At 49.1% G+C, this 15,276-nt stretch overlaps 1 protein-coding gene across 2 annotated transcripts in view; it reads left to right on the top strand.

Moving 5' to 3' along the window:
* ABCA4 (ATP binding cassette subfamily A member 4) overlaps positions 1–15,276 on the top strand; it is a 127,422-nt gene that overhangs the window by 92,194 nt on the left and 19,952 nt on the right. For both annotated transcript variants that reach the window (XM_053591519.1, XM_053591518.1), the window contains 11 exons: positions 231–336; positions 453–527; positions 758–927; positions 2,761–2,938; positions 6,642–6,757; positions 7,780–7,927; positions 10,973–11,096; positions 11,432–11,561; positions 13,692–13,812; positions 14,249–14,311; positions 14,999–15,105. In XM_053591519.1, the coding sequence (XP_053447494.1) occupies positions 231–336; positions 453–527; positions 758–927; positions 2,761–2,938; positions 6,642–6,757; positions 7,780–7,927; positions 10,973–11,096; positions 11,432–11,561; positions 13,692–13,812; positions 14,249–14,311; positions 14,999–15,105 (1,338 nt within the window). The remainder of the gene's footprint in view (positions 1–230; positions 337–452; positions 528–757; positions 928–2,760; positions 2,939–6,641; positions 6,758–7,779; positions 7,928–10,972; positions 11,097–11,431; positions 11,562–13,691; positions 13,813–14,248; positions 14,312–14,998; positions 15,106–15,276) is intronic.

Genomic DNA, 15,276 nt, shown 5'->3' with positions numbered 1-15,276 from the left:
GGGGGGCAGACCAGACTCAGAAGGGCTGTTTAGGCCAAGAGAGGGTCAGGACTTCATCCTGGAGGCAGCAACAGACAAGAGTGAAAAGCTGTTTGTAAAGTGGAGCAATGTTGCTCGCTAGTCCAGACAATTCCCCCAAAAGGAGCTGTTTCCCCCACAGAAACTGAGAGAGCTCCTGGTGGGGGTGAAGTTCATGGCACTGATCGGAGGATTTCTTTTTGCCTTACCAGGTACGGAGGAATTTCCATAGGAGGAAAGCTCCCGGGTATCCCCGTCACTGGGGAAGCACTGGTTGGTTTTCTAAGCGACCTTGGCCGAATCATGAACATGAGCGGGGTATGTAAACAGACTGGAGATTTGGGTAGGATTTTCAACTTGCTAACTATCATAAGCTAGAAATTATCATTTTTTAGGGGGAAAAAAGCCTCTTGCTTGTTTATATGTTTTTTTAGGGCCCTATCACCAGAGAGGCCTCTAAAGAAGTGTCAGATTTCCTTAAACATCTAGAAACTCAAGAAAACATTAAGGTACCTGGCCCACATCACCTGCCCCAGAGCTGAAAATGCATATGAGCTGCTTATTTTAGTTTTACTTTCCCAGCTTAATTAAATTCCATGCTCCTCCCTGCTGCAATCTATCCAGGAATGTCTCCCAGCTGCCAAACCCTTCCTCCTCCTCACATTCTTGCTCCTGCTGCTAATTTTTTCTTTAAACAGCTGTTGATAGTGAGCTCTCAGGTGTCACCTCCGCCCTCTAGGTGTGGTTTAACAACAAAGGCTGGCACGCCATGGTTATTTTTCTCAACGTGGCCCACAGCGCCATCTTGCGGGCCAGCCTCCCGAAGGACAGGGACCCCGAGGAGTATGGAATCACCGTCATAAGCCAGCCGCTGAACCTGACCAAGGAGCAGCTCTCAGAGATTACAGTGTAAGCCACCACGGGCCCAGCCTCAAAGCTTTCCCATCACCTCCTCCGCTCTTTGGATATCCTGAGAGGATTTACACTGACATGAAGGGCAGGGCCCAGTGGCAGTGTTGTGTAGTCAGGCCCATACGAATGGATGACTTTCAAATGCCTCGAGCAACAAACTGGCCATTCCCTCTCCCCCACATTTATTTTTAAAGTTAGCTTCTATCTGGTTCCATTCCCTTTTGGCTCTCGATAGCAAATTGCTCCCGGAGCTCAATTATTCTCCTTGCCAAGACACATGATGACTGCCAGGAACGGGCAAAGTTCTGTAGATCTTCTGTCTCCTCCGCAGTGATTATCCTAGATTCTAGTAACTTCCCTCAGATGGCCCTGCTGTGGAGAGATCACAGAGCTTCCCTTTTCTCAAGCTTTAGGCTCTCACAGCACAGCTTCTGGCAGGGGAAACGCCCATCTTCTGCGTCTTGTCCTTTGTTTGCTCAGCCCCCTGTGGTGGGAGTGCCTTTGTTGGGGCAGACTTCTTCTGGAAGGTTGGGTGAGGGGTCCCCGATTCCACTTTCCAGTCCACTCTGAGTGCTACTGAACGTGCCCAGACTCATGGGTGAGACTTGAACCTTGGCTCCATGGCGCCTTCCTGTGGACATCATAAGGCCCTCCACGACCCCATGTGAATGCTCACTCAGCCCACATTTCTGTACCTTCTGCCAAGCCTTTTGAATACGAAATATGAAATCATAATCTCCCTGTGATTGTAAAATAATGTATATTCATTGAATACAATTGATAGCTTATTATCTATAACCCTATGTAGTTTAGGTTATTGTGTGTTTTCCTCTGGTCACTTCTAAGTTTACTATAGATGACCCTATTTGCAGTTTTAATAGGGCAATGACTACGACATACGGTGCCTTTGTGTGGCTTGCTATAAGTGCATTATGCCCTGTAGCAGGGCACTGTGCCACGCCAGGGGTTATGGCTTGTACATAAAGTTCAGGCTGGATTTCAGCCCCACTAACCCCCTCAGCCAGATGCCTTCTCCTTGATCCATAAAAAGGTGAATAGAACCAAGCCCCTGTATAACTTTCTGGCTTGCTTTTCACTTAAATTTATATTATGAACACTTTCTCATCTGATGATATGCTTCCTGAAAATGTGATTTAATAAAATAGTTTCTTTTAACAAAAGAAATAAGGTCAGGTGCTGTGGATCACACCTATAATCCCAGCACTTTGGGAGGCTGAAGCAAGAGAACTACTTGAGATCAGGTGTTTGAGACCAGCCTGAGCAAGAGTGAGACCCCATCTCTACTAAAAATGGAAAAATTAGCCAGGTGTTGGGGCACATCGCTATAGTCCTAGCTACTCAGGAGGTTGAGGCAGGAGGATCACTTCAGCCTAGGAATTTGAGGTTGCTGTGAGCTATGATGGCACTGTCACCAGGGTGACGGGAAGAAAGGAAATGAAGGAAAGGAAGGGGAGGAAGGAAGGAAGGAAATTTCAAACACCATATGGCTGTCTACATAGAAAATTCAAGAGAATCTAAAGAAAAATTAGAAGACCTAAAAAGAGCATTGCAGTATGTAAGGTTAATATAAACATCTATTTGTATATACCACAACAAATAATTAGAAAATGTAATAAAATATGGTTATCTAGAAATAGCCACATGAAGCAGAAAGCGTAACCCCAAAATACCCATGTAGTGTTGACCCAGATCATTAAGGCAGTTCAGTGGAAGGACAAGCTTTCTGCTAGGGAAGGGAAATTGGGAGCCCATGAGCTTCCTGGATCTGCTCTTCCTTAACCTCTCTCTCCCTGTGTCACCCTGCTGCAGGCTGACCACTTCAGTGGACGCTGTGATTGCCATCTGTGTGATTTTCGCCATGTCCTTCGTCCCAGCCAGCTTTGTCCTTTATTTGATCCAGGAGAGAGTAAACAAAGCCAAGCACTTGCAGTTTATCAGTGGGGTGAGCCCCATCACCTACTGGCTGACCAACTTCCTCTGGGACATCGTGAGTGTCGGCGCATGGCGTCTCTCTCACCTCTGTGGGCCCAGGTGGCACCTGTGTGTGCTCCGAAGGAGGGGACACAGCAGGGAGGGGGTCTCACTCTGCCAGGACTGCTAGAAGGAAGGTGCTGGGCCCAGGGCCCTGTGTGTCTGCTGTCCCTTGACATCTTCTTAGAAAGGCACAAAACTGGGAGCTCAATGCTGGGGAAAGATGTGAGGTGCTGCTTATAAGGACACGGGGTGCAGCTTGGCAGCTGTTGAGCAGGAGCTGTTTCCTGCACCGGGGGCTGTGACACCCCAAATAATTGCTGCATCGCAGGCACAACAAGGCTGGCCTTCCTGGGAATACCAAGGGGGTCCTTAACCCCCCCATCCCTTTCTTAAATCCCTCCCCTCTAAAAGGATAACGGTTAAACTTCTCCTGTGGTAGGGTCACCAGGTAAGTATAGGCCATCCAGTTAAATATGAATTCCAATAAACGATGAATACTTTTTAGCATAAGAATATCCCACTTCAAATATTGCATGGGACATACTTATATAAAAACTTACTGATTTATCTGAAATTCAAATTTAACTGAGCATCTTGTTTTTATTTGCTAAATCTGACAGCCCTACCCAGTTGCCTTATTTTGCTTTCCCAATATAACCAGACCTTCATTGGATTAGATTACCCACCACTTTGGGGAAAATGAAGAAAACGTACTTAACTCTGAAGGATGGGGACAGGGGAGGGTCAGCACAAAGTACCTTATAACAGGCCAGAGGGTCAAAATGAAGTGGTCGCAAAGGCTGAGTTACACCGTAGCAGGGATCATTAGGACACCAGACCAGTGTCCTCAGAGATGAGATCATTTATCTCAACATTCAAAGACCAACGTGAGCCTCCACTTCTGTGATAAGTTATCAGCTGATGGAGACCAACACAAACAACCTTCTCCATATGGTTTTTAATAATGACCGTGAACATTGGGATTCCCCAAGACATTGCCTTTATCTTCCTCAACTTGTCAAGCAGCTGTCACTTAACAATGCAAAACCAGAAATTAACAGCAGCAACTCAATTCTTTCCTCTCTCTTCTTCCTACATGAAAAAAGACAAACACCTGGGGAGGAGGTCAGAACCTGGAAGCCTCTCTTTGGACAAGATGGTCACTTGCAGGGGCCACGTTGGCCCTGCAATTTTAACATGAAAAGAGCGAGGCTCACCTGCACGGAAAAGCTACTGGTTAAAGTGCCGCTGCTTTTATTTTACTTGTTTTAAAAGATGACAAGTAGGACTTACACCACAGGCTGGCCTGGGGGGAGGGCCCCAGGGGCTGCAGACAGAGATTTCAGAGCCTAGAGAAGGGTATGTAGCAAGAAAGATGGAGAGTAGGCAGCTGAAGGGGACAGAGCAAGGTGACACTCAGTGAAGACTGTGGGTGCAGACTTTCTCATGCTCTAAAACATTAAAGCTGGCCTGGAATCTGAGCCGTAGGATCTAGATTTTTGGAACTTATCACCTTCATTAGCTACTGGGCATCATTGTTGAATCAATGAACAAATAATTATTGTTTGTATCATTTATTTAGTGCATATATGATGTTTTAAATTCTTTTTATGTGCATTATCTCTTTTTCTTTTAAATTTTGCTACGGTGACAGACTTAGAGAAAAGTTGCCTGTACGGTTCAAAACTTTTTTTTCTGAGCTGTTTTAGAGTAACTTCTCAATAAGATGTTCCCTCTCTCCTCCCTGTACACACACCCCAGCGTCTCTGAGGTGTACTTCCCACAACTGAGGACATGCTCCTTATGAGCAAAACACACGGTCCACCCTCCACAGGAAACCAGCGCTAACACATCATCACCACCTAATCCTCAGAGCTCACTCAGCTTTCACCCATTGGCCCAATAATGTCCTTGTAGAAAAGGATCTGGCTCAGAATCATGCATGTGATGATTCTCCTTCAGCCCAGAATGGTTCCACAGTCTTTCCTTAATACTCATGACCTTAACACTTCTAGACATGACAGGCCAGCTGTCTTGCAGAATGCCCTTCACTGTGAGTTCGTCTGAGGCTTCCTCCCGGATGAGGGGACACACCTCTGCAGCAGCGTCATGGAGCAGACACAGTGTTCTTCTCGTCGTATATTATCTAGTACATACAGGCATCCTCAAACTTTTTAAACAGGGGCCAGTTCACTGTCCCTCAGACCGTTGGAGGGCCAGACTATAGTTAAAAAAAAAAAAACTATGAACAAATTCCCGTGCACACTGCACATATCTTATTTTGAAATAAAAAAACAAAACGGGAACAAATACAATCACACCGCCGCATGTGGCCCACGGGCCGCAGTTTGAGGACCCCTGAAATAGCTTCTGGTTCCACTTTGTCCTGTTACTCACAATGTTCACTTTGATCACTTTAGACTGTGTCTGCTGAGCCTCTCCCTTATAAAGCTACTATTTGCCCCTTTATAATTAAGAAAAATTGGGGGAAGAAACACTTTGAAGAAATGTAAATATCCTGTTTGTTATCAAACTATCCATGAATTCATTGTTTATATCTGTCTGCAGTCATAATTCCTGTGTAAATCCGATGTCAGCATTGTTTATTTTGACATTCTGATTTCTTCAGCGTGGCCCGTGGGAGCCCTGCATGCTGGCTTCCCTATCCTCCTCGTATACCCCCTGCTTTCCGGAAAGCAAAACTTTCCAGGAATATCTTGTACCAGCTTCCCAACCTTACCCCCCACCCACTCTGGAATAAACCATCTCCCCAAGGGGTCCTGGTTTCTCCCAGCTGGAAGTGTCCCCCAGAAACCAAGATCTGGGTGCCAGATACGTTCATTGCCGCTGGAGTTGATCTCAGGTTTTCTCAGTGGCTAGAACTAGGGGAGATACGTAGGTGCACACACAGATATGCGCGTACTCACATCTGTGTTTCTGTGCCTGACTGTACACTGAACACTGTGAGCTCACCAAAAACTCCAGCTCTGATTCAACATCATAGGGCTCGTTCTAGGTTTCTGTCTTTCTATATTTGTAATTTCCTTGTCCAAGAGGGAGGAACTGGCTTCTATCAACTTTAGCCCCATCTCATTTACCTACCTGAGCGTTACACCTGTTGTAGTGAGGGCCCCTCCCTGGGTGGATGCTCTCCTCTCCTGCTGCAGCTGCCCCTGCTGCACACAGGTCCTTCTCAGCCTGCTCCTCATCCCAGTGGGGCCGCAGCACCCCACAGTGAGCCGCCCTCCTCACCCTCCCCTGGTTTTCATCCTGCCCGGGATCACCGTGGCTCCTCCTGACCCTCCTGTGGCTGTGCACCTTTCCGCGTGCAACGGCTGCAGGATGGAATTAAAGAGGCATCAACATCTGTTTGTGCTTTGTGAAGGCAAAACTCATATTTAAAATTCTTCCAAATACTGGACACATGTGTGGAAAATAGAATCCACAGGACTTTGTGACCGATTAGAGATCAGGTGGAATTTTATAATTTATCCTTTCAAAAGGAATAGACTAAAGTTTCTCTGAGCAGGGAGGTGAGGAGTGGGGTGGAACAGGAGGATGAGGGACAGCTTGGCATATGTCTTCTGGCCAAGAGCTGCTTGGACCCAGAATCCTAGACCCTAAAAGTGGCCTGGTCCCTCCCCTCATTTTCTCCTCTGTTTGGAAAACAGAAGTCTGACAAGGTCAGTGACTTGTGCTCTTGTTTTCTCTTCAAGATGAATTATGCCGTGAGCGCTGCACTGGTGGTGGGCATCTTCGTTGGGTTTCAGAAGAAAGCCTACACCTCCCCGGACAACCTTCCTGCCCTGGTTGCACTGCTCATGCTGTACGGGTGAGTTGTTTGGGCCGTTAGCTAACACCCCTGAAGGGAGGCCCAGGGAGGGGCGTTGTCTTCTGAGAGAAAACCTGGGCTTTCTTGTGGCACTGGCATCTCCAAGCGCAGCCCCCAGACCAGGCAGGGTTTGAGTCTGCCGCCCAGGAATGCGCCTGGCTTCCAGCTCTGACTCCACCGATGGAGGTATTTCTGAGTCTGGGTCCATTCAAGGACAATGAGAGAAGCCCCATGTAGTCTGAATCTTCTTCTTCTCAAACTGTGGCCTTGATCAAGCCTGGAAATCAGTCATTCCCCAGATCCTCACCCACCTGTGACTGATTCCTCTGTGACCAACCTGTCCATCCAATGTCTCCATCTCCATTGAGCGAGAGTTACCCAAACACGGTAAAGTCCAGCTGAAAAGCTGCTCCTGAGTTAGGGCCAGAGGATGATGCAGGGCTTATGTCCAGGAGAACTGTGGACTCGGCATGCAGCTATGTATCCTGGTCCCACCACTTCCTACAAGTGTAACTATTGACAAATAATTCACCATGTAGCCTCAGTCTCCTCATCTGTGAAATGAAAATGATACTTAGCCCTCCCTGCATGGGCCAGTAGAGTCTTGCTAGAGCGATGGTCTCCATTCTCTCTCTTGGAAATAAAGAATTCAGGAACCAGTGTGACTGAACTGTGACCCTGGGTTTCTTGGGACCTTCAGGTCTGCTTTGCTGATCCAGACTAGAGTGGGAAGCATGGCAGGGTAGGGAACCTTTCTGTGTGTTGGACAGGGCTTTGTCATTTACACAGTACAAACACAAGTACTGTCCATTTGCTCCATGAGGTGGAAAGGGCAGGTATTCCTATCTCCAGCTGAAGATGACACACAGAGACCAAGGGATGGAGTATCTCTTCCATCCTCGTGGGACTCTGGCCAGTTCAAACATGTCACCTCACATGTGAGGGGAGTGTATTATATCTAGAGGTACAGCAGATGGAAGGGAAATTGGAACTCCTTCCCATTGGGTTGTGTCATTCTGCAGATGGGCGGTTATTCCCATGATGTACCCAGCATCCTTCCTGTTTGACGTCCCCAGCACAGCCTACGTGGCTCTGTCTTGTGCTAACCTGTTCATCGGCATCAACAGCAGTGCCATCACCTTCATCCTGGAACTATTTGAGAATAACCGGGTGAGCATGGCTCTCTCAGCTTCTCTGTTTGATGAATGGGATAACAGAGGGTGGGGATTGGTCAAGCAGAGCCAGGGACAAGCTTTGTGTATGTAGAAGCTCAGCTCAGGCTCAGCGCACAGATGAACGTCACCTTCTTCCTGCCTGCCTCTCCCTCCTTCTGCCCTTCTCCTCTCTTCTCCCTCCTCACTTCTTTCCTCTCTTCCTTCCCTCCTCTCCCTCCCTTCCTTCCTATTCCTATTCATTTGCACACTCTGAGTGTCACCCAGTTTTCTGAGCATTTTCTTCAAGCCACAAATGACTTCTCACAACCGTAAGCTTTCAGATTTGCTCACTTGCACAAGAAGTTTCCTCAGGGACTTTGGGTATTAGGCTTCACACACACACACACACACACACACACACACACACACACACAATGCATTCAGGGGATTTCAAAATTTGAACGGAACAGAGGCAGACAATGACAATCTCCTTCCTGCCCATTTTTCATTTGCCCAGCTCCATTCTCCAGAGGCGACCTCTTATTAGAGTCTCTTGTGTGTTCCGGAGACACAATAGGAAGTACATTTCATTCTCTTTCCTGCTTTCTTATGGAAATTATTATATATTACATTAATTATATGTATATAATTATATATTATATAAATATAAAATAATAATAATAGAATTATGATTATATTATTATATATATTTCTGTGTGCAAATTAATGCTGAGGACAGGACTAAGAATTCATGGTGCTGAATGACTTCCCTTTTTGAGTCATGAAGCCTGGTTATCTGGTCTATACCCTCTACCTCTCCCTGTCCAGAGAGAGAGGCCTGACCAAATCCTAAAACTCTAGCAGTGGCTACAGAGCTGTCCTTACTCAGGCCCTGTGCTGTGCCTGTGTCCCCAGGCCCTCACTAGCTTTCTTTTCCTCACGGGTCTCCCCAGTTTAGAGGGGGGCACCAGCCAGTGTGTCTGCACTGCTGCCCTGTGGCCCCATTCCCACCCCCACCCTGGACTCAGGGCAAATCTGTGCCCAGGCCTCCGCTAACCCCAGTCCCAGGGCCTCCTGAGTGTGCCTCTTTCCCAGACCTCATCAGGTTTCCTGTAGCTGCTAAGCAAGAAATAAAGCCCCATCTGTCCCAGGAATGCTAAGAAATATGGCACGTTACAGGCCGCAGAGGGGGTTGTGTGAGAACACAGACCCAGCGGGGCTGGAGCTCCCTGTTAGACGGAAACCGCTGCTCTTCAGAGCTATTTCTGTCACAGACTCACAGCCTTGGGAAAGTGTGTTACTTCAGGATGATTAAATATAAGCTTAAAGCACGTGGAACAGTCCCACCTGCAGCTGCACCCATTTAGCTAACATTTGCTGAGCGCCCCTCATGTGGTGGGTAACTTTCACATAGAACAGTGGGGAGGGGCAAAACAGATACTGCAGAAGCCCCCCGACTTCCACAGGAGGCTCCCAGGGCCGAGCAGCTGCTGGCCCTGCCTGTCAGGAGTTACTAACTGGGAAGGATGGATGTGTCCACACAAGCAAGGGTGACCCACTGGTCCTGCCCTCCAGGAGTTCCCAGTCCAGTCATAAAAGGACCTGTGCCCCAAGTTGACTGGTCTAAGACACCGAACGTGACATTCCATAAGACAGTATATGACAGAGTGAGGCAGATGATGCTACGGGTCACAGTGGCTGGAAGGACCTTGCTGCAGGGCCTGGGGGGCTCTCAGTTGGGGCAATTCAGTCTGAACCTGGCCTGGAACAAGTAGAATTTTATTAGCCCATTTAATAAATATCAAAGTAACTGTTATGAGCTAATCACCGTGCAAGTATTTAGAAAGGGCATAAAAATAATTAGGACCCAGTCTCTACCCTTCAGGGAACCAGTGACTGGTGGGGAAAATAGGCAGGTTAGAAAAACTTAATCACAGAAATGAGATAGCACTGTAAAAGGGAGGAATGGATGTTTCATCGTGGGAATCCAGGAGGGCTTATGGGAGAAGGGGCTCTGTGAGCAAGCTTTCTAAAGACTAGGAATCTGCCAAAAAGCAGAAGGGAAAGAGCATTCTTTCCTGCTAAGAGCAAAAGATAATAGAAACTAGAAAGCAAAGGCCTAGAGGCAAAAGCACAGTGATTCTGGGAGGAGTGGGGAGGATGGGGAGGTGGGCAGAGATGAGGTGATGCGGGCAGAGTTGAAGAGGCCGGCGTGGGGGTGAGCCAGATGGAGTGCACAGCAGTGGCCCAGCTTCACCTGCCCCGTCCCCATGGGGAGGCTCTGTCCAATAAGAGTTGGACCTTCTCCCCAGACAATGGTAGCCACCCTGGGCAGATCTGAGAAGCAGAGCCGGGGCTGCTCCGTTATTACCGTAGAGCAGAGCAGAGGAAAGAGCCTCTGGCCCAGGGATGGCTCACAGCTGTAACTAAGGAGAGACCCCGGCCACCTCCAATCACCTCCTAGCAGAGATGACTTATTCCTGTACCTAAGGAGAGACCCCAGCCACCTCTGGCCGTCTCTACCCAGCCAGCTCCCAGCAGCTGCTGTGAGCCCTGGTAACAGATGTCCTGAAGGGTCCCGAGTGCTTTCGGAGTGAGCAGCAGAGCCTCTCAGGCAAACAGTAGGGGCCGCTGCTTCTCTGCAGATTCCTGCCCTTGCCGGAGTTACCGAGGGGTTAAGGAAAAAGATAAAGACATCCCTCCCTGTTAGCCTCAATGCCCACACAGGCCTGGGCTTAGTAAATGTTTGGAAAATGCTGTCTGGCTAGATGAAGGAGCAGCTCTTGTCCACAAGAAACTTGCAGGGAACCCCAGTCATTAATTGATTAGTTCCTTGGCCTAGTCCTGAGGTCCCTCCTATAAGAACTTTAGGGCTTCTGTATGTAAAATCAAATCCCCTGTGTTCTGCTGGACACATCTCTCCTGCGGCCCGACTGGCCACAAGGCCTTTGTCTGCAGGCCTTGCCCTGGTCCTGCCCTGTGAGAGCACCAGGTCCACCTGCTCGGACAGTGCTGGGCGGGCTTGGCCCCCACTTCTGACAGTCCTGCTTCTCTGTTTCAGACATTGCTCAGGTTCAATGCCATGCTGAGGAAGCTGCTCATCATCTTCCCCCACTTCTGCCTGGGCCGGGGCCTCATTGACCTGGCACTGAGCCAGGCCGTGACAGACGTCTACGCCCGGTTTGGTGGGTGACAGTGATGCCTGTGGAGACTTGGCCCTGGAGCCAGGGCAGGGAAGGCTGGAGGGGGAGTTCTAGGCCAGACCTGCTGCCTGGGCTGGGCTGGGAGGGCTCTGTGTTGTGTGGGAGTGTCCTGCCACCTGGAAGGGGTTGAGCCCCTCATTTTCATGGCTAGGGAGTCGCAGGAGGGCAGCCTTTTCCTCTCCTCTGCGCTGACTAGGGGGAGCCCAGAGGAGCCTGGCCGTTGACTCCTGTGTAATCCCCTGTGGCCTGGTGTCATGGCCAGTGTGGACGGGGGGATCTGGGGCAGCTCAGGCTCCTAACTCCCGTTGGTTCCCCAGGCGAGGAGCATTCTGCCAACCCGTTCCAGTGGGACCTGATCGGGAAGAACCTGGCTGCCATGGCAGTGGAAGGGGTCGTGTACTTCCTGCTGACCCTCCTCGCCCAGTACCACTTCTTCCTCACCCAGTGGTACGTCCGCTCCCACCTCAGCGCCATGAGGCTGGACCTCACATCTGCCCCCGGTTTGGGCGTCTGTTTCCTCAGGAAAACCTCCATGGTGAGGTTTTACCTAACACGAGGAGAGACGGGTTAAAATAGGTGCATTAGAATTTGTGATGAGGCTCGGCGCCCGTAGCTCAGTGAGTAGGGCGCCAGCCACGTACACGGAAGCTGGCAGGTTCGAGCCCAGCCCGGGCCTGCTAAACAACAATGACAACTGCAACCAAAAAATAGCCAGGTGTTGTGGCGGGCACCTGTAGTCCCAGCTACTTGGGAGGCTGAGGCAAGAGAATTGCTTAAGCCCAAGAGTTGGAGGTTGCTGTGAGCTATGACGTCACAGCACTTTACGGAGGGCGACATAGTGAGACTCTGTCTCAAAAAAAAAAAAAAGAAATAAAAGAATAGAATTTGTGATGAGTCTCAACTTCCAAATATTTAAAATGTTGTGTTATCTGTTTCAATTAGTAATATTTAATTCTTCCCATTGAATCATGAGATACTGATTTTAATTGGAGTATTGCAAACGGCAATGGTCAAGGGGTATTCAAAGTACTAGGAGGTAGGTATACGTATTCATGACAGAGGTGACACAGCAGGCCCCTTTACCAACCAGAAGTCCGGGAGTGGGGCAGGGGAGTGAAGCAGGGGAGAGATCAGGGCCGTGTGCCAGGAGCTGCAGCCAGGAGCCTGTGGAGGGTGAAGGCAGTGATCACGGGTAATCCTAACTCTTGACCAGGACTACTCAATTGCCAGGTCATCTGGCCTCATGCCTTCTTCCCCAGGCTGGCCCCTGCCTCATCCCAACATGGGGACCAGGGTTTCCAAAGGGCAGCACCTCTCCAACCCAGGCTGACCTGTACCAGTCTCTACCAGGGGCCTGGGTTGCACAGCACTGGCCTCCCTAGCAAGCTTTCCTGGATGGCATTTTGTTTCTTAACCTTCCCACTCTTGGGCTGAGTCTGGTCACAGGAAATTAAAGATTCCAAGAATCTGTTTTTGAGTTTTGATCCACAGGGAATTGATTTATTGGAAATGAATCTGCCTCCCTACTCACAGGGCCCTGAGGGTTAAATGAGGCAATGTGTGTCCGCACGTGCCAACACGGTCAGGAAGCCGTCCTAGTGAAGGAGAGGAACTGTGGGAGGAATTGTCCTTGTGACCTCAGCCCTTGCAGGCCCCCTCTGCAGTTTTGGCCACACCTCTTAGAGGCCTTTATGTGGAAGAGGGTGGGACAGAGCATTCATTGCTGAAACCAACTCATCAGCTTCAAAATGATGGCAGTGCAGTTCTGTGGGTCCTGTCGCATTTGGGCCTAAAGAGGACCAGGGAAGCAGACCAGAGTCTCCCAGAGGTCAGGGAGGGTTTCAGAGAAGAGTCCATGTCTTTAAGAAGAGGAAGGTTGCATTTGGCACGTAGACTGGAGGAAGAGAACATTGATGGGCTGGAAACACTGTAGTGGCTGGGAGGTGGGAGCTGCCAGCAGGGGCTGGACCAGGGCTGACAGCAGAGCTGGTGCAAGAGATGAGTGGGGTAGGGCTAGAGTGCAGGGCTCCCATTCCAACCAGGAGTGAGGGCTTCACCCTGCAGCTGATGAAGGACCAGGGAGAGTCTAGAGGCCTGAAGTGGCCTGATGACACACTGCTTGGAAGAGGTTGAGCTGGCAGAGTGGACTAGGGGAAGTAACTCACTTAGAGGAAGGGTTTTAGTAATGGTAGCAGCTCCCTGTCCTGAGTCTTTACTCTGTGCTGGGCGCTGTGCTGAGTTATCTTCACTACGATCCTACGAGGTAGATATTATTATCCTCTTCTCTCTCATGTGATTGGAGGAGGCAAGGTTCAGAGAGGTCCAATGACATGCCCAAGGTCACTCATGGGAAGGCTGGGAGTCAAATGTCAGGCCCAGGGCTGACTCTGGACTTGAGCACGTCTCTACCTAATGCCTAATGCTTCTGCTGGTGGGACCCTCCTTAGAATTTAAGCCTTAGGGATGGAAGCCCAGAAGGAAGCAGAAGTGAGGGAATGCGAAGAAAGGTCAGATGGAAAGGATCCCGCTGAGGCCACTGTGCACCCAGCCCCATCCTGTCCCCTTTCCTTCCCATAGGGTTGCAGAGCCCACTAAGGAGCCCATTATGGATGAAGATGACGATGTGGCTGAAGAAAGACAAAGAATTATTAGTGGGGGAAATAAAACTGATATCTTAAAGCTAAATGAGCTAACCAAGGTAAGGCAAGAGGAGCAGGCATGTGAGTTTGGAGGTGCTGGTTAGACCCACAGGTGGCACGATGCTGTGTTTTCTTCTGTAAAACAAGCAATGTGCTTATACAAGCAGCTTGCTTTCCTAATTTTATGTAGAGCTGTCTTGTCTGTGTTATAACCTGTCTTCAGAACATCTAAATCCAATGCCTTTTCCCTGCTACTCTTCTTGGGTACTGACAGAGGGTGTCAGCAAGAGCCACACCAACCAAGTATCACGCATCTTTGTTCTGTTTACACACAGTGTGGCTGGCTTTGAGATTTCTCAGAGCTTGTGTCAATATGTAACCTCCTAGTGCTGGTGGTTTTCTTCTAAATCATCATTTTCTTTTTGTTCCCTCTTCCCCTGCCTGCCCTAACCCTCCCTGTCTTGGTTCTCAGTCTAGTTTCTCTGGATCTTGCAGGTTTATCCAGGCACCTCCAGCCCAGCGGTGGACAGACTGTGTGTCGGAGTCCGCCCTGGAGAGGTGGGTACTCTGCAGACTATGAGAAAGGGCTGCAGAAAGTCAATTCTTGTGCCTAACTCTTCTCCCTTCTAGAGCAGAGCTATCTGATAGGACTATCATGCAAGTCATGTCTGTAATTTTTAAATTATTTTTAGTAGCCCCATGAAAAGAGTGACAAGAAAACAGGTGAAATTAAATTTAATATTATTTTTATTTTACCTGCTATGAGGTTGCACAACGAAGTTCACGAACTCTTCCTAGAAAAAGTGCTGCATATCTCATTGCTGAATGTCACTGCAGTCACCAGATGGCCAAGGGGAGCACTTTGAAGGTGACCATAGTGTTCAGCAATGAGGTATGGAGCACTTTTTCTAGGATGAGTTCACAAACTTCACCGTCAGACCTCGTATAGCAAAATATGTCAGGTAAAATAAAAATTCACATGTAACTAATATGAAACATTATTTATGAGATATTTTGATTTTTTTGCTGCAAGTCTTCAAAATCCAGCATGTGTTTGGCATTTAGGGCCCATGTCAATTGGGCCTTAGATGTGTTTCAAATGCTCAGTAGCCACATGTGACTAGTGGCCTCGGGATGGCAGCGCAGGTCCAAAATGGCTCACTCAGTCCACACACTTGCCCCAAGGCCTGACATTCCAGACCTTCTCGGTCTCCAGCGCCAGGCCAATTCTGTAATTTCTCCTAGTGCTTTGGCCTCCTGGGAGTGAATGGTGCCGGCAAAACAACCACATTCAAGATGCTTACCGGGGATACCACAGTGACCTCAGGGGACGCCACTGTAGCAGGCCAAAGGTGAGTGTCCTGCTCTTTCCATATCAGGTGTGACCTTGTCCCTGTCCTAGCACAGTGAGGGTGACCATCAGGCCAGGCCCTGTGCTGGGGTGGCTCTGAGGCCCTGGAAGATCTGTGTGGGTGCAGAGGAGGGGCCTATTGGGGCCTCCCAGAAAGCATGGCTCAAAAAGT

This window comes from Nycticebus coucang, chromosome 5, assembly GCF_027406575.1.
Source record: "Nycticebus coucang isolate mNycCou1 chromosome 5, mNycCou1.pri, whole genome shotgun sequence".
In the NCBI taxonomy this organism is placed as follows: Eukaryota; Metazoa; Chordata; class Mammalia; order Primates; family Lorisidae; genus Nycticebus; species Nycticebus coucang.
Note: the sequence above shows the minus strand (reverse complement) of the source record. Positions and strands in the feature narration are given on the sequence as shown.